Source organism: Ostrea edulis, chromosome 3, assembly GCF_947568905.1.
Source record: "Ostrea edulis chromosome 3, xbOstEdul1.1, whole genome shotgun sequence".
In the NCBI taxonomy this organism is placed as follows: domain Eukaryota; kingdom Metazoa; phylum Mollusca; class Bivalvia; order Ostreida; family Ostreidae; genus Ostrea; species Ostrea edulis.
Window position 1 is genome coordinate 46,572,872 of NC_079166.1, and position 23,323 is coordinate 46,596,194.

Consider the following 23,323-nt stretch of genomic DNA (forward strand, 5'->3'; position numbering starts at 1 on the left):
AAAAAAAAACCAAAAAAAAAAAAAAAAAACCAAAAAAAACCAAAAAAAAAAACCCTCCAAACAATTTAAAAAAATTTGTGAATGCACATAACACAGCTAGCATTTCGTTATTTAGTATATTATTAGGATTAAAAAAGGAAAATGATACACTCATATGGTTCAGGAAGAGGAAATGAGCATTCCAAGTAGAGTTTTTAAATCACCCGATAACCTTCATTTTGATTATCAAACGCACAGGATGGACATGTGTTTTTCGCTTGTTATAATACTTTTAAGCTGTATTGCGATGTGTCGGACTTCTAGATCGTGTGTTGGGTACCAATAATTCTTTAGCTAAACGCTACATAAAATTCAAGCAACTTTCTCGAGGTTAATTTGTATTTGTAGTTTCTTTCGTTCGTGTAATGATGATATGTATTTGTACATTTTAGGAGCAGAAAATGTTGTGCAGGATTTCAGTGGAACGAAATGGAGCAAACATGCATGCGTAAGTCGTATGATCTACACTCCAATTTTATACATTGCAAATGCATTTCATTTAAAAAAATTTTTTTTTTAAAGTGTTAACAAATTTATTGAGATCTATGTCACAAATAAGTGTACAAACGCATACACATACATATATCAAAGCGAGAGAGAGATAGAAAAAGAGGAGTGGGGAGAGAGAAAGACTGTTGGAGATAGACAGAGAGGGGTGGTGAAAGAGAGAGAAAGCAATATCATATAACTACACTTAAGTATACTGCAACTCAACATTGTAAATATGATGAATTTATAAATCAGTGGAATGCATGTTTTTTTTCTCTTGGACAGACTCTGACTGGCAAATACACTTATCATTATCTATATTTTACTTTATATTTTGATCTTGCTTTTTTATATCAACACAACCTAGTTATGAATGATTTTACCATACTTGTATCAAATGATAGCATTTTATAATATTACAGCATTCTTTGTATTGCAGTGAATATCATCAACTTAGTTATCATTAAAAAAATCGCTAAATATTACAAAATACTATGTGTTGAATTGATTCTTAACTATCAAATCCTCGGATTGATTTAAATTCGATTAAGGTCATGAACCAATGTGTTGAATGTTCGGTTTAAAATTGGCATGTCAATGCATGAAAGGTGAAGATAACGAACAGTGATCAATCCCATAACTCCTATAAGCAATACAAAATAGAGAGCTGAGCAAACACAGACCCTGGATATACCAGAGGTGGGATCAAGTGCCTAGGAGGAGTAAAGATCCCCTGTTACACCCGCCGTGAGACCTATATCTTGATCAGGTAAACGGAGTTATGCGTAGTTAAAATCAGTGTGCCAAGAACGGCCTAACAATCGATATGAAACACGTCAGACAACATTTGGTCCAACGATAGGTTATTTTGGCAAACTAGATCGTTATAAAGACCATAGAATTTGCGAAATGCTGACTTCAATCGAGGCTGTTGAAACCCCTGTACCAGAACATATTCTGTACGTTATCATTCATAATTATGGACTTCTAGATTGAAATAATTTTATTCATAGTTTGATTTATTATTCGATCTAACTAATGGGAGGAAGGTACAGTGGACGCGTTAAACGTCTTGGGTAGGAAAGCTTCTACGCGAGGCTAGTAGAGTACGGTAAAAAAAAAATCGATCGGACTAATTGTGTGTTGATAATTAACTCGGTACCCATGAAAGGAAGGTTTGATGTATTGCTCTTTGTATAGGAAAGCTCATTTGGTATTCGGCAACAGGTGATAAGAAAAACTTATTTGAGCTCATAGCTACTATAATTCTAGCTTTAACGAAATGGATTTCAATAAAAAATAAATCTGCGTCAGGAGCTCTGAACTAAGCATATCGTTTTGTATTACATTACATACAATATCTTTAAACACAATTTAAAAATATAATAATCCGAAGATCAAACATAATTTCCTGCTTGCGTTTGTTGGTTTGATTGTTTTGTGTGATTTTGCTTTGTAAATGTCAGTGTAATTTCTTTGAATTCGCAGATGTATATCCGGGATACACGAGATAATTAGGGCCTAATTAGTCTACAGTACCAACTTATTTGTAGTGGTTTTTATATTTAATTCAATTATTCATTCTCACAAGTCAATAAACATGACATGGAGGAATTTATAAATAATCACAATCAATTGGTATATGCATGCATTTTGAGGTTCATATCGAACAGTGAATCTTTATAGTTCATTATAGTAGTAGTAGTTTATAGTGACATGTATATTCACAGACACTATGAAAACAAAAAAATCAAACACCCGGGCCATCGGGTCTCTATGCCACTTTCGAAATTTACAATTTACGGTATCCTTCACCTACAGATGCTACATACCAAATTTGGTCAAGATTGGCCCAGTGTTTTCTGGGAAGAAGTTGTTAACGGACGACGCACAACGTACGACGGACGCAAACTCATAGCAATAGGTAACCTGAGTGAATCAGGTGACCTAATACAAGTGTATTTGTGATTGAACCATATTGATATCTACCATTAGCTTTGACTCAAAATAAAAGTCTAACTCTAAAGTATGAAATATTTCTTTCAAATCACTTCACCAATTGTTTCTACATCTATTATGATCAAATTCAAATATATTTGTTCAATCAGCCTGGGGGGTTGACCAGCTCATATTTTATTTTAAGGAGTTTTGTTATTTCATAAAGGACTGCAATGCGTGGTCCATAGACATGTTTCTAACAGAAACTTAACATTTTAGGTTGAAATATAAAAATGTTTAAAACAGTTTTTTTTTTAAATCTTGAAACATGCAAATATTTCATTATTAGTCTTTTTGATACAATTGTATCCTAATGGATATAAAATATTTGTAGTTTTGACCTTTAATCTCAGAATTCAGAGTCATCATTGTATTTGATCAAATTCAACACAACCTGGTCTAGATTAAAAAAAAATCCAATGATATAACTCTGGCATCAAAATACACTGTATTGATGCTTACAAGCTTGGATGTCGTTTTTCATTCCAAAATCTCAGAACGATATTCATTTTAAGATATTAACAACACTATATTGTATTACTTCCTTTGTTGAGCGTTGCTGAGGTGAATATATTTATAGTCATGAAACTATGTATACAAGGAATGAATTAGACCCCATAAGATCAATCGTTTTTGTTATGAATACTAACAAGAGGCCCACATGCCTTATCGGTCACCTGAGTACTTGTTAAAAGTATCACTAGTCCCAGGGGCTAAAAACCCAGAAGAAATTTCTGTTCTGAATACTGTAAACGTATTATATTTGGAGTGTACGATATTTGGCGGAAATCGTTTTTTCAACAAGTTAGTGTAGATTTGATTTAGCGCGTTCCTGAATTACTTTAAACATCTAGATTTACGGATGGCATTTAGCGATGTACTTGATTTAGCGGAAGCTGTGTTCCGCCAAAGACGCTAAATAGAATACACAGCCAAATGTAATACATTTACAGTATCTAAGCTAAATTGTAATATTCAGCAACAGCAAAAAACAAAATGTGTTCTTAAAACTTCAATGCCCTCAAAAGTGCATATACTCATGAGAGGCTTTTCATAATATAATATATGTATTATCATCAAACAATATCACTAAATTGGACCCACCCTAAAGTCAAAACACTGGAGTTGCGAAATTCTCCATTTTTTGTACATGATCTTTTCTGCTTTTCCTAAATATGCATTTAATTTTTATACTGTGTCAGTAAGCTGAAAGAGTTCTTTCAAATAGTAAAGTAAAAAATCACTGTAATAATATTGGCAAACACTTGCCCCTAGGATCATGAAATTTATAATATTGGTAAATGACTACCTACGCCTTCTAAATATCCATTTTGTTTCAATTTAGTATCAATAGCATTAAAGCAATTATCATTTACATGTTTTGCACATATACACTATATATATCAAGATTGACCCCGCCCTGAAGTCAGAAACTCTACCCCAGGGATCATGAAATTTACAATTTTGGTAGTGGCCTTCCGGCTCTACATTACGATGCATTTAGTTTTTCTTACACATATGTGGTTCTAGAGAAGATGTTTGAAAATTTGTCAAACAATTGGCACCACGGGTGCAGGAGTAAATTATAATTCATGTTCCCCTTATCCCAAAGATATATCATACTCAATTTGAAAAGTTATCAAGAAGTTATGTTCTATTGTTTTTACATTAAATAACTGCCCATTTTAGCCCCACCCTGATACCAAAACCCCTACCCCTTGGATCATCAAATTTACAATTTTGGTAAAGGACTACCTGTTCATTCTAATTATCCATTTAGTTTGAATTTAGTATTGATAACACTATAGGATATGTTATTTAAGTGTTTTACACATAAACGCTATATACAGCGTTTGGCCCCGCCCTGAGGTATGATCCTCTATTCCGGGAATCATGAAATTTACAATTTTGGTAGAGGCCTTCCTGCTCTACATCACGACACAGTGAGTTTTTCTTTCACATGTGTGGTTCTAGAGATTTTTGAAAATTGGTAAGTTTTTTGGCAGTTTATGTCCCGCCTCTAAAATTTACAATGTATGTCTCCCTTGTCCCAAAGATGCTTCATACTAAATTTGAAAATAATTGGAATGGTAGTTATCAAGAAGTTAAAAATGTTCTATTGTTTACACATTTAAAAACTGACTCAGAACTGACTATTTTGGCCCGACCTTGAAACCAAAATCCCTACCCCTGGGATCATCAAATATACAATTTTGGTAAACGACTACTGTTCTTTTGAAATATCCATTTAGTTTCAATTTAGTATCAATATCATTAAAGAATATTTTTGCCCGGCCTCTAAGGCCCCAGGGATGCAGGAGTCCTGAAAATAGCAATTTAAGCCCCCCTCCATGTTCCAAAGATGCTTCATACCCAATTTGAGAAGGATTAGAATGGTAGTTATCAAGAAGTTAAAATTGTTCTATTGTTTACACATTTAATAACTGACCATTTTGGCCCCACCCTGATACCAAAACTCCTACCCTTGGGATCATCAAATTTATAATTTTGGTAAAGGACTGATTCTTCTTTTGAAATATCTATTTAGTTTGAATTTAGTACATTGTATCAATAAACTAAAGAAGATGTTATATAAGTATATTGGTTAATGTTCCACTTGAGAATTTTTCACTCATTGCCGTTGAAGGGCTGCAAAATTTAGGCCTATGCTCGGCGCTTACGGCCTTTGAGCAGGGAAGGATCTTTATCGTGCCGCACCTGCTGTGGCACGGTGCCTCGGTTTTTCGGTCTCATCCGAAGGACCGCCCCATTTAGTCGCCTCTTACGACAAGCAAGGGGTACTGAGGATCTATTCTAATCCGGATCCCCACGGGATATTAGGCCGCTACCCAGGGGATAATGAAATTCACAACTTTGGTAGAGGCTTTCCTGCTCGACACCATTCTTACATTTAGGTTTTCTTACATATGTGTGGTTCTAGAGAAGGTCAATTGGTCAGTTTTTCGCAGTTTTTGCCCCGCCCCTAAGGCTCCAGCGGTGCCGGAAACCTGAAATTTACAATGTATGTAAGCCTTGTCCCAAAGACGCTTCATACCAAATTTAAACGGAATTGGAATGATACATGTAGTTATTAAAAAGTTAAGAAGAGGCCCACAGGCCTTATCGGTCACCTGAATATTAGTGAAAAAGTATCACTACTCCCAACAGCTATGGAATCTAAAAAGAAAAGTCCTGTTCCCAATATCTAAGCTAAATTCTAATGTTCAGGAACAGTATAAAACAAGATGTGTTCTTAAAACTTCACTGCCCTCAAAAGTACATTCACTGATGAAAAGCTTTACATAATATAATAGGTGTATTAACATTAAAACATATGACTAATTTGGACCAATCCTAGAGTCAAGACCCTGCGTTGTGAAATTTACTATTTTTTGAACATCCTTTTCTGCTATTCCTAAGTATGCATTTAGATTTTATATAATATCAGCAAACTTACACATAAAACACTATATACAAGTTTGGTCCCACTGTGGGGTCAGAATCCCTACCCCTGGGATCATGAAATTTACAAATTGGTAGAGGCCTTAGCTTCCTGCTTCCTGTCCAATTAGTTTTTCTTAAACATGTGCGGTTCTAGAGAAGATCTTTGAAAATTTGTTGAATCATTAGAGTTGGAGTTGTATATTCTATTTTTCAAAGGTTGTTTTGATGGCTACGTTGGGAAGAAATGCGAAGTGCCTTGTCCATATCCTGGATACGGACAAACTTGTCAACAAATATGTCACTGCAGCAAAGACAGCTGTAACCACGTATATGGATGTGTTTACCGTAAGTCTTTTACATTGATAATTCTAACTAAAGGAAGTCATTATTACGTTTAAATACAATTCAGGAAATGTAAAAGATGAAAACACTCCCGTTATGATTTTAAAAAGTATGAACTTTTAGTTAGAATTATGATATAACTAAGCTATTATTATTCATGAATTCCAATGAAACAAAATGTTACAAGTGTCATTAATCAGCGCCGCCTTCTAAATTCACATGAAATGCATTAGTTCTTTTACAATTTTGATATTTTTTCTATAGATTGAAAGCCCACTCTGAAAATGTCTGGGGACCACTTTATTCAAATGTGACGTCACATATGTGTACAAACACTGATGGACGTTAAGCAATGTAAACGAATGTTCACTTCTTGAATCAGAAATATACATATATACCGGTAGAATTTGAAAAATGTGAACCCTCATGTTTGCGTTTTTATGGCAAGAAAACTTGATCATCTCGGTTTGTCCACAATTTGAAATGTATCAATTTATGCATTGTAAATAATGTTTTATCTAAGCTTTTATCTCTTTTTACAAGAGGTACATGTACAATATGTTTTATTGATTAAAAGTTATGAGTAATTTCTACTAGTCGTTTACTGCAAATATAACTAAGCGTATGACAAATGTATATATCTACTTTTATTGAATTAATTATGTGAATAAAAGAAAAATGTTCACATGGAAAATGTTCACATGGGGCTAAAATGGCTTGTGCATATAAAAAAAAAAACAAAAAAAAAAAAAAAACACCCACCCATCCAATAAAAAACCCCCACAAAGTTGACATACTAAGTTGTTTGACGTTGCACCATCAGTAATTCAAGGTAGCTTGTGTTTATTGACGCAAGAGGTGTATCATCATAGCCATTTTGGCAACTTTCTTCATTTAAAAACTAAAATCCTAAAACTATATGTCACTTTCAAAAATGTATGTAGCACAACATGCGAACTAATTTTAGCATAACCAATTATTGATAGAACTGTTATTGATACTTAGCGCTATACTATAAATCCTGTGTACTAATAATGTCAAAATACATTTTCTAATATAAACGAAGAACTTTACTTTGAGTTTTAAACAATGAAATGCTTTCTTTGTTGTTTGATCGGTTGATGAAGGAAGTTAGCATTGCAAAAAAAAAAAAAAAAAAAAAAAAATTCAACGCGGGTTATGTAAAAAAAAAAAATCTGCAATGATTGCATTACCCGATGAAACAGCAAAGAAAGACATTTTATTATTTATATTAATATTTTTATGCTTTTAAAAAATATATTTTTAAACAAGATTTAAGTACTAAAATATCATATACTTGACCCATTCGTTACGTTAAACGGAACAGCCAATGCACCCTTTGACCTTTGACGCTCCATAATGATTACACAGAGAGGTGGTACTAAAAAACCGGATCGAACTAGTTTGCAAGAAACATGCATTCATTGTCGCAGATGAAAACAATGTCAATTTCAAAGAAATATGAGAAAAGATTCAGTGAATCATAATGTAAATATTCATTAATGAAAAAAAAAATAATGTTTGAACAGGAAATTAACTTGGTCACTTTATGCAAAGCCATTTTATGCATTGCCTTCCAATGGATATTCTTTGTCAGGATATTTGGTTATAAACGTATCATTTTTTAAAATCTCATATTCCATTAACCTATCTATACCCACGACTTCTGGCTGGTAATACATTGTACATGAATTTTCGACGATTCCACGATTCTATCTTTAAGTTTCGTGTAGAGCGCTTAAAAAGAGCTGCGATTCTAAGATACATGTATATAAAACACAACAATAACAAAAAACAATACAACGAATTAGAAATGACGGGAGGGCCCCGGGGTTTCTGACATTCCACACACCACATGATCAGATACAAATGGAAATATTCGAGGAGTTTACAAGGGCAAACGGACTCTTTGTCATGCTATTTAAAATTGTAACAAACACGATACCACATCGAAATTCAGAGAAAATTAATTGAATTAGACATATTATTAATTTGAAATCATGAAGATCAATAAGCATTACATCACTTCTAAAAAGCATTTCCTGATGGGTCTAGCCACATGTATCTCCAATATATTTCCTCTCAAAGTTTGAACATTCTCATGGTAACTTCTAGTATGTCAACATAATACATTCGTAAGCAAAACAAGAGAAGCAATCTTATAATTGCTATTTTTAATTCAAGAAATGTTGTAAATAACACGAAAGAAAGAAAAACGTTTTCAATAAACCCGTATTTCGTTCTAAATGCTTAATGAAAAATTTTCTTTTTGGCAACGTACTTATCCTGTTATTAATACAGGCAGAATTCGTTATTTCTATATACAAAGATCGAATTATAAGCTTGTCTCTATTTATAGATACGTATTAGTGAACGATAGTGGAAACGCAAGGTTGAACAGATGAAATGAACCAAAAAATAACCCCCCATCCCCCAATTTAGGATTTTGAGGTTTGGGCTGCAGGCTCAGACAATACAAAGTAAATTGTTCTCCGTCTGCCTTCCTCCCCTAACTTTCAAAACGATGCTACGTGCCTGATCTCACTATCTGCTTCTTTGCTGAATTGTTACGCAAGTTGACGCAGAAAACGAGATCTCGATAAATATTAAAACCGTGACGGAATGGGAGAAAAAATAATGGTTCCAATGTTCCGTATTAGATGCTTGTGTGTTATGATATTTACGTTATCTAATACGTTGAATAGTATACATGTACCGTCGCTTGGCAAGCAAATGTATGCACCATTTCAACTAATTAAAAAGAGTAAATGTAAAGACACATTATATATATATAATCGTCGTGATCACTTTCACACAGGAAATAAATTGTTCAATGTTTTCATTCTATTAACAGGAAATAAACAAGGACATGAATGTAAACTTTAGAAATGTTGTTTATTCAGGAACCAGCAGCTCACCGAATACATCAACACCGAAGAACATCAACGATAAACCCGAATCTCAAACGGAAACAGTAAAACCAAACATCAACGATAAACCCGAATCTCAAACGGAAACAGTAAAACCAAGCATCAACGATAAACCCGAATCTCAACCGAAGGACATAGTACATGTAAGTGGAGAAATAACAACGGATGCATCAGGCTTCACCCAAGATAAAATAAATGAACGGGGTTTACGAAGTTCATTCACTAAATTCGGTACCTTCATCATATGCTCATGCATATTGTTTACTCTGGTTGTTCTCTCGATCTCCTTCTTCGTTCTTCTTCGACGAATACGCATTTCTAAAACTGATAGACTTAGCAATCGACAAAATAATGAAATGTATCAAGAACTATCTAGTTTCAGAACCCCCGATGGACAAACTCATGATTACGAAGCAATACATCCAATTTTAATGAAACAATTTCATGGCGTTGGAGATGTAGTGGTTACATACAATACGATAACACAAAAGCATATCATAGAATTTAAATCTCTAGAAATGAAAATAACATAAGAGAAATAATATACATGTATAATGATTTATTTCTCTGACTACAGTATTTCCTCGCCACCTTGTAGTGATAGTAGATATTGTACATGCACAAGAGTTGAATGCAAGTTTAATATATCATACATTTTTAAGAATGCTATAATTTGAATGTATTTGTGTTTTCTAGTTCTGATGCCAATACATACAAGAGAAAGTTAAGGTTTAAAATGTTTACTACAGACTAATGTATTCACTACAAATGTATCACACACACCCAGATTTGATTTACACACTATACATAACCGGTAGATTTGGTGCAATGTCCGTTTGGTTTTATTTTCGGATTAGGGTTATTCACCATAATACGAGAGACAACATTTCCATTAAAGATATTTGTGCCGTATTAAACAGTATTTTTTTTCATGTTGCGTATTTATGAGTGAAGCATTGATCAATGGCGCAGGAAAAGTATCATCAGAAACATCACTTAGGATTTCGTTTACTATATTTAATCGCACCAATGATCTCATGTTTGAACTTATGTTAACTCCCCTTCACACGTCCATTGCTCAAATTGGTCCTCCCCACCCCTTCCCCTGTCTTACTGTCTTTTGTGATCGCTGAAGGTGTTCCGTGAACACGCTTTCACGTCGCCATATAATTGATTAAGCTTATGACGTCCCTTGATCATGAGTATTTCGAAATGGGGAGTTATAATGAATGAATAAGAAAAAGTTTAAATGCTAGAGTTAAATAGTATGATTTGCTTAAAGTGTATAATTGATAATGCTTTATAAAAATAAGATACATACTTAAACATTATTCCTTTGATAATATTGGATTGATCCGGCATGTATACCTTAGATTACAGCTAACTATATTTGCGTTGAATGTTTAGCGCCAAAATTTCAAATAATGTTGTGAGGAAAACTTATGAATCATTCAGATTTCCAATAATTACCTGATATTCGGTATGCACAAATATTAAGGTAGCTCATTACACACACTTTTTATTTAATGGCTCGTTAAAACATCTCTTAAGAAGTGCAATTTCACCATCGAAAAAGTGATACAAGCTCTGAAGTATTTTATATGATTGTTTTGCGATTTATCCCGGAATGATAAAAAAAGGTGTTTTGTTTGCAAATAAGGTATTCTAGAGTCCAAATTTCGCTGTGATTTCGTTGTGATTTCATGCATAATATGAAGTGTTGCAGCTCATATCCTAACGTATTTTGAAAAATGAAATTTATTTTTTATATATACATTCTACTAATATTTCTGTCGGAATCATTCCCTAACCGATATAGACATAGATGTACTATATTTATCAAGATCCATACGCACATTGTTAACAACTGCATTGCATTCACGAGGAAATGGTTATAAGTACAATTGGTAAAGATAGCAAAGGCAAAACATGAAAATGTATATACAGTGTATAACAAATTTAACACACTGGGAGATGGCTGAGACAAACTTATTCTGTCGCCAAATCTTATGCAATTAGCTGCAATTATGTAGCCCTCTCCGATTTTTTGGGGATCCTTAGGATCTCCGTAATGGTGCAAATGCGGGAGTGAATCACTCCCGCAACCTTTTCGATCATGCTAAACATTTGCTGACTTTCTTTACGTAAATAAAATGATATTATATGTTTCTTAGTCAAAATATAGATTTACAACCTGTAACTTACGAATTGTGAGACTCTATTCTACTGTTTTCAACATTTTCTATATACATGTACATGTATTCCAATTTCTCGTTTCATATCTGTGCGCCATGTTTGTTGTACTCAACTTCCGATAGTCAAGTTATTTGCATATGCCATATAACTTGAATGTAACATCAATGTAAGAGAACGAAGGAGAAAGCAATTTCGTCGGTATTGAAAAGGTTTAAATGTAGCATCAAGTTAAAAAAAAACTTTCTTTGTCGGAATGGCTCGAGTAACTACATTTTCGCGCTGATTGTCAATGTGGTGGTTTTTCAGTAGATCCACCTACGAGATCTCGCGATAACAAGCATGGCGGAGTGGACGAAGAATTTTGCATGTTGTAAATTATATTTAATGAAAAACACCTTTATTTGACATGTCCAAGCGCAAAGTCGATACTTTTTTTGGTGTAAACAACATTGGAGACAAGTACACGAAGTTCATTACAGGTTATTGATAAAAATATTTTGCACCATTACGAAGATCCTATGGAATTGTAGTCCTATCCTGAAAACGTCAGAATAAAACAAATTGGAGAGGGCTACATTATTGCAGCTATATTCAATATGTACAAGTATATTCATATGTGAAATGAAATATTGTATATATATACAGAAAATTATCAAAAACCACCTCAAATATACACATATTATACATATATGTAACGTTATATTTACGAATGGAAAACATTAATGACAAAAGCATATTTTCTACCAGTGTTAGTTCTCTAATTTCAGATTTCACGTATGTTTTATCGTTGTGAAAATAATGCAAGAAATTGAGAAAGTTCATATTCCCAATGGTAGTGTTATATTATTATGTTCAATTCCCAATATTGTCATTTAAGTAGAAATTGCGAAGAAATATAAAGATATAGGGCTAAATTGTTTAGAACTTTGAATTTTAAGCATGATTTGACAAATAAACGATTATTAAAGTTCATATTGTTTGGTTTTTTATAGCTAGTAAACAAAATATTGCTCAAATGATTTTACTTACTATTGAGCTCTTGTATTAGAATGTAAACAATTATGCTAGTCGATCTAGTTAGACTGTAAACTTTACAATCCTTCACTGGGCTAATTATCTGGAGGGATATATCGGAGTAATTCCGGTTAGATAAGATCCTGATGAAATACATTGCTGATAAACGTGATATTCACCAGGTTTCCTTGTTAAAAATGATTATAGTAATGAATACGATTTTGTTTCATGGCACCGTTTCCTGATCGAGAGGTGATGCACACCGTTTGCATTTGCACCTATTGAAGCATGATTGCGACATTGTCAATGTGCATTGTAAAGTTCTTTATATTTTTTAAAAGGCATAAGTTATGGACAATGCATTCGCTGTCTACTACTTCAATTATATCCGATTGAAAACCGGCATCTACACCTCATCAAATTTTGCAGTTCCGTGCCCCGTCAGCGTCTGATTTTCATTTTGATCGAGTCTTTTTTCCATCTCTAAAAAATATCATAAACATTCATATTTGAATTGACTCCTCTTTTGAATTAGCTTATACTAGAGGTACAGTGCCCCATTACTTTTTTGTGTGTAGAAAATTGTGTTGGCCAGCTATTTGGTAGTAATTTTAATGAGCATTTATGAGCATTTCGTATTATATACCTATGATATGTTTACCCTTTACCACCCGTGTATTATATACCTATGATGTGTTTACCCTTTACCACCCACCTAGATAATGGTAGTGTTTGTAGTTTTGTTAGAAGACACATCATTGTTACAACATCCCCTGAAACCTTACTACATGGCCAGGGACAATTTTGTATACAATCTGTCTGATATTTGCTGTGAATCAAGAGAATGATGACCATATCTTGGTTGTGTACAGAGGTAACGAAGACAATTTTTAAATCACTGTGAATTTCACTGCACGTACATGTACATGTATATGCTTCACGGATTTCACATTCGTGATATTGATAAAACTTTTAAAATGTTTGTCCGACAAAAAGCATCACTGTTCCTTATCTTCACCTTGCATACAATGTAATGAAGAACCTGAACTGGATGTTTAAAAATTTTCTCAAATATATGTGACACAGAAAACCCGAAAATTGCATTAATATTTCCCTATATCATGCAAAAACCATTACCTCAGTGGCAAGGGTGGGGCCACAATCAGGTTTTAAGTTTTAAATTGGGGATAAAGGACAATTTTTAAATAAAAATCTTCTCAGGTAGTGGTTTTTTTTTTTTAGATGAAAGGTGAAGACAACGAACAGTGATCAATCTCATAACTCCTACCATATACGTATATGTATAAGGAAAACAAAATAGAGAGTTGGGTAAACACGGACCTCTGGACATACCAGAGGTGGGATCAGGTACCTAGGACGAGTATGCATCCCCTGTCGACCGACCACACCGGCCGTGAGCCGTGTTTTGATCTGGTAAACGGAGTTATCCGTAGTTAAAATCAGTGTGCCAAGAACGGCATAAAAATCGGTATGAAACACATCGGACAGCATTTGACTCAATGATAGGCTATATTGGCAAACTAGATCACTATAACGATCATAGAATTTGCGAAATGCTGACTTTAAACGAGACTGTTTAAACTCCTGTAACAGCAACTTGTTTGCAAACTGGTGCCTTGAAATACTAGGACTTTCCCTATTTAGTGAAGATTCAAGTTTGATCAAAACGTGAACGTTTGGTTTTTTCCAAGGAAATGAATACTGTATACTTGTAGTTTGTCACGACAACATGTTAAAACATCTATGAAAATCCATTCTCGGGATTTGCAAGCCTACAATTGCTCAAATTCGTATTTTAGTGTATTCAATCATGATCCCAATATCTGTGCGGGACCCGGTTTGAGTTTGATATGGCATAGGAATATACAGTAATCTATCTAAATATTCATGATTCTAGAGTTTCGCAAATCAATATGCAAACATCATCAATGTATATCAAATTTTGTTCAAAGCACAATACTTGGGACCTTGTCGGGCTTCAAATGATGTTTAAATTTTGCATGAATTTAATCTCTGGAACCACATAGATACGAGTTTTCAAATGGAAATACACGTATCCATGTATTTGTTTATACCATGATGCCGCTCCTTCGGATGGGACCGCAAAAACTGAGGCTCCGTGTCACAGTAGGTGTGGCACGATGAATACACATCCCTGCTCAAAGGCCGAAGTGCTGGGCATAGACCTAAATTTTGCAGACCTTCACCGTCAATGGTGACGTCTACATATGAGTGAAATATTCTCGAGAGGAACCAACCAACCAATTCAATTACAAGATGTAAAAGATTACATGTACCTTCAGTTTTGATGCTTATTTTTACTCAGCACTTGAGGAAAGGAATGTTAACAATGATGGATCACATATTCATAATGACGCTTAAATGATATTCTGTCATAATTACCCGTGTGTCTTGCTTGTTTCCTACGCCATATAAGTCGAATCATAATGCCAAAACATATTCCAACGACGATAGAAATTCTAAGAAGAAAAATGAAACACCAAAAAAAATAAATAGAATTTCATTACAAGAGGCCCACATGCCTTATCGCTCACCTAAGTACTATTGAAAAAGTAACACTACTCCTTACGGTTATGGAATCACAAAAAAAAACCCCATCCTGTTCTGAATATCTAAGCTAAATTCCAATGTTCAGCAACAGTATTAAACAAGATGTGTTCTTTCAACTTCAATACCCTCAAAAGTGCATACACTGATGAAAGGTTTTACGTAATATGATTGGTGAATTAACATTAAAACATTAAAAGATATGACTAATTTGTACCCATCCTAGAGTCAAAACCCTTTTTTTGGGGTGTGAAATGCACCATTTTTTGTACACCCTTTACTGGTATTCCTAAATATGCAGTTAAGATTTTATACAACATCGCGAAACTTACACATAAAAACTATATACTACGTTTGGCCCCATCTTGGGGTCAGAACCCCTACCCCGGGGATTATGAAATTTACTAATTTCGGTAGAGGCCCTCCTGCTCTACATCATTATGCATTTAGTTTTTTCTGAAACATGTGCGGTTCTAGAGAAGAACAGTTTTAAAAATTGTAAATTTTGGACCGTTTTTGCCCTGCCCCTAAGGCCCTACGGCAGGAGTCCTGAAATTTACAATCCATGTCCCCTTTGTTCCTTGCTTCATAGCAAATTTGAAAAGAATTGATATGGTAGTTATCGAGAAGTTAAAACTTTCTATTGTTTACACATTTGATAACTGACCATTTTGGTCTCACCCTGACACCAAAATCTCTACTCCTGGGATAATGAAATTTTCAAATTTGGTAAAGGACTACTTGTTCTTTCTAAATATCCATTTAGTATCAATAGCACTAAAGAATATATTATTTAATTGTTTTACATATAAATGCTATATAGTAAGTTTGGTCTCGCCCTAGGGTCAGAACCCCCACCCCGGGATCATGAAATTTACAATTTTTGTAGATGTCTTCCTGCTCTACATCCCAAATGACTTATGCTTAACTCGTCATAATTGATAATCGGAAATGATTTTTTAGAAATACATTAAAGTTTAAGTAGACAACAAATGAAAGTAGATATCATTGTGAGGCAAGCGCAAAAAAGGATTCCACTTTGTGACATTATTTGCTAAGTTCAAGGTCCATAACTCTTTAAAGATAGGTCAATAAGCCCAAACTCCTACTACATCTGTAATTCAATAACTGCAGGGATAGCCAAAATGTCCGGAAAACTGTCAAATCTCTTACCCATACTAAGTATAATATACAAGGTCCATCGCTTTTCAAAAATAGGTCAAGAAAGCCCAAACTCATACTTGATTTGTAACCCAATGATATAATTTCATATAAAGATTTTGCAGGGATAGCCCACAGTTTGAAAAAATACACACACACGCAGAGAGAGAGAGAGAGAGAGAGAGAGAGAGAGAACCCTAATGATCTAGTAATATTCACAGCTGTTTAGAGCAAACGTTAAACCTGACGTACGTAATGCCTATGATCAGTTGTACACTGGATGACCCACCGTCACCTGTATTATTTGGAGTGGTTGCATAAATCCCATAACACTCTTGATCTGAAAGATATAGACATTAGTTTATGTACTCTGTGTGTGAATCTGCCAGCATGTATGGATTAAAGAAGTTTTATCTAAATTTGTATTTTTTTTGGACATTTATAATCAGAAGTGCCATTGCTTACATTTGTACGTCATGTTTGAAACATAAAACCCGGGACATGGTGTGCTGTAGTTTTTACAATCCAAATCATAGTTGTCCTGTAGTCCATTTTCATTCCATTCTATGCAGAAGCCTAAAACACAATGCAATACAACTCAATAAAATGGTCGAAAAGTGTTATAATATGTATCACTTACTCACCTTGTTATAATATGTATCACTTACTCACCTTGTTATAATATGTATCACTTACTCACCTTGTTATAATATGCATCAGTACAGTGTATATCGTACTCACCTTACGCATTTTTCAATTACCTGCTCTTTAATTACAAATGTTAAACTTCGTTGTTGTCATATGCTATTTGTATGGATCTGATAATTTTCATATATATCCTTTGTTTCTTTAAAAATAGATTTTGAACGCAGTTATTTAGCTCTGCTTCAAAATTTAAAGCAACACCTTTTTATATGCAAGATTATGATTAGTATAATCTACGAAGAGAATAAAGTACAATTTCAGACAAATGTATATTAGAATTATCCAAATTATGAAGAACGAATAAAAAAGTTTATCGTGACGACTCAGAAGACATAAGAAGAGAAAGGTTAGTGGCTCAAACTTTACCTCAGCAGCATCTTGCTCATTCAAAAGAGTTGTGACATTAATATTTACCTTTGAATTCAAATATATCATATACACCTTTTTTTCTCTCTTGTGTTTTTGAAGACCATTTCAACCATACTGCTGGTATATGAATAATTCAACATAATTTTCGCAACTTTCCTTATATCTTAATATAGTGAGTACATCTGCCTCAAACGTTTCTCACCCATCATTCAGTGAAACCTTTCTTCGATGTTGAAGGAAAAGCCACAGAAAGAGAGTCTTTGGAATCATATTTAGATATAATGGATCAAATATTCTAGAATAAGATAATTTGTGAAATTGATTGGAAAATGTGCTATTCATCAATGTTTGCTTTGATAAAGGCTATGTCAAGGGATAGAGCTACGATACTATTAAATCTTCGACGGAGTGGAAATATTTCGAGAATGTTAAGTGTGATTGTGTACATTAACGGCAAACTAAAAACTCAACTTTATGACTTCAGCTTCTCCATCGTTAAATTCCCATATTTATGTAGCAATATCCATTCCATCATAACCTACATGCAAGGTGAAGATCATAACTCCTATAAGCAATACAAAATAGATAGTTGGGCAAATACGGACCCCTGGACACACCAGAGGTGGGATCAGGTGCCTAGGAGGAGTAAGCATGTGGTGTTTATGTCATTCAACTGTTTCAATACGCAAGAGCTTGTTCTGTGATTGGTAAGATTTTAAATCGAGACAAGCAACTGACAAATAAGTTGATCTTACAGGGGTTTCAACAGTCTCGTTTAAATCTAAGTCGGCATTTTGCAAATGTTATGGTCGTTATACATGTAACGATTTAATTTACCAATACAACCTGTCATTGGGTAAAATGCTGTCTGACATGTTTCATACCAATTGGGGCTTTCTTTGCACACTGATTTTGACTATGGATTACTCCGTTTACCTGATCAATATATATGACTCACGGCGGGTGTGACCGATCGACAGGGAATGCTTACTCTTCCTACACACCTGATATCACCTCTGGTATGTCCAGGGGTCTATGTTTGCCCTACTCGTAATTGTGTATTCTTTGTGGGAGTTATAAGTTTGATTACTACTCGTTATCTTCACCTTTTCATTGTAACTATTTTCATTGTGTTCTCAACTTCTACCTTCTTCAAAATGTGTGTATTATTTATGATAAAGTCTGTATGAGTGAGGTGGTTGCCTAGGTTAGGGGGTCGATCAATCCCAAGGCTGTTGAAGCGTCATATCTGTCAAAATTAGGTACAGATGCAAGTTTGAGGCTCTTCTGTGAGGAATTGGGGCATATGGAAGCACGGGTCTCAATAAAGTGGACTTTGTAGTGTCAGTTTTAAATATGAAAACTTCAAACATAACGTTTGATGTGAATACAACAATATGAAAAATATCAAAAACATGAGGACATTATAATTAGATTTCAAGAGTACCAGCTAAACCAGGACAACTAATGAACACAAGTAATGTAGAAACATACCGGCACTGTACCATATATCTGCACACACTTCCATCAAACCATCTTCTTGAGGATTCAAAACACAGTGATACTCCACTTTTGAATCATTGGAACAAAATGATGATACCACGTCGCATCTCTTTTCTTTAGCTCTTTTATTCCATTCTTCTACAGTTTTTGGGCATGATTCCACATCATTTATGCTTTGCTTTTGTTTGATCAAGCATACATCATTTGAATTAACATCAGTAATCTGAAATACACTCTATCATGATATATGATATCAACAAAGGATCACTAACATATCTTTGTGTGTAAATGAAAAATGCAAAGATAGTATAGTATTCCCTTTTTCATGCAAGGTGAAGATAACGAACAGCGATTAATCTCATAACTCCTATAAGCAATACAAAATAGATAGTTGGGCAAACACGGACCCCTGGACACACCAGAGGTGGGATCAGGTGCCCAGGAGGAGCAAGCATACTGTGATGACACTTTCGCCAATCCATGAGGATGTATAGATTGGTTTCATACAAATGACAAGTTGCAGAAAATACATGATCTTTATGTTTGAAAAATTACAATACAAAGTAAAATGTTTATGTATGGTAATTGTCAACATTTTAGTCACTCGGTACAAAAACCGATGACTGATTCAAAGGGGGTTACGGGGGTTGCAACACAAACCCCTTTTTGGTTGAGCACTTTTAATAGATATGATTTTTTTACTTGTCATTTTGGGCCAGGGAGGAAAAAGTACGAATTTGGGTCACAATTCACCCCTTTGAAAATTTTCTGGATCCACCCTGAAAAACATGTTTATAATTAGGTAAACATAAATAGACTAATGTCTTTATTTATATTCTACTTTGATGTTGTTATTTTTTTTCATGAATCTTCCGTAAAACATTTATCACATGGAATTTACATGAATCTTTTAGCATGAATTTCACGTGAATCTCTTTTCACATGAAATTGGTGTAAAAAGATTTAACGTGAATTTCACGTGAATAACTTTTTATGTGAAATTCATATGAAATGTTTACGTGAATTTTACGTTTACTGCACTTCATCTGAAATTCACGTGAGGCGCATTTGCCTGTGTACTTTCTAACATACACCAATAAATTACTTTTAAGGAGTGACGTGTAACAATGGACATTGTTACTGTTTTGAGTAAGAATGGGCGAAGGAAAGAAATAAAAGGTTATGAAACCCAATGAGAAACTTGGATAATACATTGTCATTAGATTCAAAGTACATTTGAAGTCATCTCCTGCCAAGATGCATGTACTCTAGAGATTTGAAGTGATCTGTGACATTTTCCAGACATTGATGTGCAGGTTATCAGCACCATTCCCACTGTCTATATGTATTTCTATGTCATCTAGAGCACATGTTGCAAAAGATGTGGCGAATTTTTCCTGTTTCAATTTTGCTAGCAATTAACTCATGAGTACCATGTAATTCTTTTTCAAATGTTGTGTAGATTTTTAAAATGTTTCATTTTGTGATATTCAAATTCACCAATGTGTTGTCTGTAATAAATTTGGATGAGGCATTCACACTAATTATTTAACCGTTCTTTAAATACTGATTTTGGCTATTTATTCCTTTGTTTACCTGATCATAATAGCAATGTGACTGGTCAACAGGGCATGCTTACTCCTCCTAGACATCTGATCTCACCTCTGGTGTTTTGAGGGGTCCATCTTTGCTCTTCTCGTAATTTTATTATTTTTAACTATTTTTATTATGGAGCTTATGAATACAATATAAGAATGGGCAATTTCTGTCCATGTATGGTGTAATTTTTTTTTTAACATTTTCTTACCCTATTATAGACATTTATTTCTTAAATGAAAATATAGGCAAAGGAAATATTGGTATGTTTTTTAAATGCCCTTTACTTTCAATTATTGTCCAAAATAGCACTATGGTCATATATTACCACTATTTCGGTGCTTTATATTTTCCTAGGTCGTCCATATAATCTACAATTTTAGGTAAGCTCTTGTGACCTATTGCAATAGAATGTAATTGGTTGTCGTCCGTTGTCGTGTATCTTGCGTTAACAATTGGAACATTTTTAACTTCTTGATACCAGTTCTATTCTGTTCAAATTTAGTATGAAGCATCTTCGGGACGAGGGGGACTTAAATTGTAAATTTCAGGACTCCTGCACCCCTGGGGCCCTATCGGCTGGGGAAAACTGCCCAAAATTGACCAATTTTCAAAATATTCTTCTCAAGAACCGCACACGTGTAAGAAAAACTAAATAAATAGTGATGTAGAGCAGGAAGTCCTCTACCAAAATTGAAATTTCATGATTCCCCGGGTAGGGCTCTGACCCCGGGATGGGGCCAAACTTAGTATATAGTATTTATATGTAAGTTTGCTGATACTATATAAAATCTAAATGCACACTTATATGTAGAAATAGCAGAAAAGGATGCACAAAAATGGTGAATTTCACAAAAAAGGGCTTTTACTGTAGGATGGGTCCAAATTAATCATGTCTTTTAATGTTAATACACTAATTATATTATGTATATCCTTTCATCAGTGTATGCACTTTTGAGGACAGTGAAGTTTTAAGAACACATCTTGTTTTATACTGTTGCTGAACATTAGCATTTAGCTTAGATATTCAGAACAGGAATTTTTTTCTAGATTTTCGTAGCCCTTGGGAGTAGTGATACCTTTTCGCTAGTACTCAGATGACCAATAAGGCCTGTGGGTCTTCTTGTTTATTGATTAATGACTAGTACATTTGTACATAATGATATAAAATAAAATACGATAACTGATAACGTAACATACATGTGTATGGTTTGAGCATTTGGTCAAAAGGTTATTATATCTAACATCCCTGCATAGTAAAGCACAAATCCTTGAATACTTAGAGAATAAATAGTAGAATTAACGATTTTAGAATTCATATTATGGACTATCTTAACTATTACTTTGTCTCCCATTCCGTTGAGATTCTAATATGTAGTCTGTCCAACGACATCTGGTATCCTGCGTTAAGTTGGACAACTTTGCAGTAGATAAGCACACTAAATGTATTCAGGTATAACGAGTTCAGACAATAAGCGTCGTTTTAGGAAGGGAATACTCAGTGCATGAATTTAATTCAACTGCACTTACACTACAATTCATCACTGCTATAAAAAGTTACCAGCTAATATATTGATGCATGCAAAAATGACGAGCTTTGTATGAGATAATAAAGAGTAATTTTCGCCCCATGTGAATCGAAGGGGGGAGAGGGTATCCCCCCAGTTGCAACGTGCCTGGAGATTGGTGGACAAATTGTTACATTTAAGTTATCATTGCATAGCGGTCGGTTGTCATTAGCGACAACACACTAAGTACATATCCGCATACAGTGGAGGAAATACACGGTGCTGTGAATTATTTTTGAGTCGCCTTCCGCTACCAAACATAAGTAGGCAATAATAGAAATAAGTTTTTGGTACTAGGATATTCGTTTTCAACATTCTGAAAAATAATCTTCAAATCTGGCAGATAGTTTTGTATCAGATGATGAATCGTATTTAGCCATCATTAACTTGTATACAAGAGTTACTAGAGTGAAGCATAATTTTTGTTACTTCTTTATCTGAAGAGTTCCAAACATCTTTAATTCCGATTTCCCGTAATATCAAATCACACAGTGATGGCAAGTGCTGTAAAATTTCATATTGTGCGAGAATTGAATTTGGTGTCAATAGTCGTTCGGCGTAATCTAAGGCCTCAAGTAATATTCACAAAGGGACTTGATTTTAAATCGATATAAATTAGTGATGAACAAGCGCGAAACTTTTGATTTCGCGAAAGAAGCGTCTTAAAAGTCAACACGAATAGTGATTATTCGTTACGCACAAACCTCGTTGTCTGAATTCGTCGTATACTATGTTGAAATGTTCATTGGTGTGATAGAGTCCTCAAAGTCAATTAATGTTCACAAACAACTACTTATCAGTCATTGTTTTGAAAATATTTACCTGTACTGCTAATAGGAGAAAAATGACAAACGTCGTTGCATTAGGTTTAATCCCAGTGGAAACATCTGTGAGTAGAAAACCATACAAAACATGTAAAACACGATGTTCTGTACATCTACAATATAAACACTGCTGATCTTTGACAAACATTCTCAGTCTATTCTACATTGTAGGTATATGTATTCATGTTCTGCAGAGAAAGGCATACTCTTATTGTTATGACGCGAGTCCATTCACATTGATGATTGAAATGGTACTTTTTGAATTTCAGTTACAATCACCAAACATTTAGTTTTTCCCCACATATATTAAAACATATCCACTCGTATATAAAACAAGAGTACCGCAAACGGTACAATATACGCCCATCAGACAGTGAAATTCAAGCTGGAAGCATATTGTGCACTCTGAATTGATACAACACACATTCTGAACAGAAAAGCCTTAAAGTGGGTCATAATGCACTAATTAAGTTGAAATGTTTGAAATGTAAACTGATTATGTATTTCTCTGAGAAGGAGGTTGTGACAAAATTTC

General features: G+C 34.2%; 2 protein-coding genes across 5 annotated transcripts in view; one reads left to right on the top strand and one right to left on the bottom strand.

The window, feature by feature from the left end:
- The first annotated feature begins 92 nt into the window (after positions 1–92).
- Positions 93–11,147, top strand: LOC125674853 (multiple epidermal growth factor-like domains protein 10). Of its 2 annotated transcripts, none has more exons than XM_048912172.2 (4): positions 93–315; positions 432–487; positions 6,187–6,315; positions 9,237–11,147. In XM_048912172.2, the coding sequence occupies exons 1-4, from the start codon at positions 155–157 to the stop codon at positions 9,794–9,796; spliced, it is 906 nt and encodes a 301-aa protein (XP_048768129.2). In that variant the 5' UTR covers positions 93–154; the 3' UTR covers positions 9,797–11,147. The 2 variants fall into 2 exon arrangements, with proteins under 2 accessions (XP_048768129.2, XP_048768130.2); XM_048912173.2 differs by lacking the exon at positions 9,237–11,147 and adding an exon at positions 6,577–6,903 and having other exon boundaries at positions 194–315.
- Positions 9,808–23,323, bottom strand: part of LOC125674852 (uncharacterized) — a 28,976-nt gene continuing 15,460 nt past the window's right edge. For all 3 annotated transcript variants that reach the window (XM_056157938.1, XM_056157937.1, XM_056157939.1), the window contains 6 exons: positions 22,787–22,851; positions 18,792–19,023; positions 16,689–16,799; positions 16,476–16,563; positions 14,898–14,974; positions 9,808–12,956 (listed from right to left, as the gene is read on the bottom strand). In XM_056157938.1, the coding sequence (XP_056013913.1) occupies positions 12,880–12,956; positions 14,898–14,974; positions 16,476–16,563; positions 16,689–16,799; positions 18,792–19,023; positions 22,787–22,851 (650 nt within the window). In that variant the 3' untranslated portion in view covers positions 9,808–12,879. The remainder of the gene's footprint in view (positions 12,957–14,897; positions 14,975–16,475; positions 16,564–16,688; positions 16,800–18,791; positions 19,024–22,786; positions 22,852–23,323) is intronic.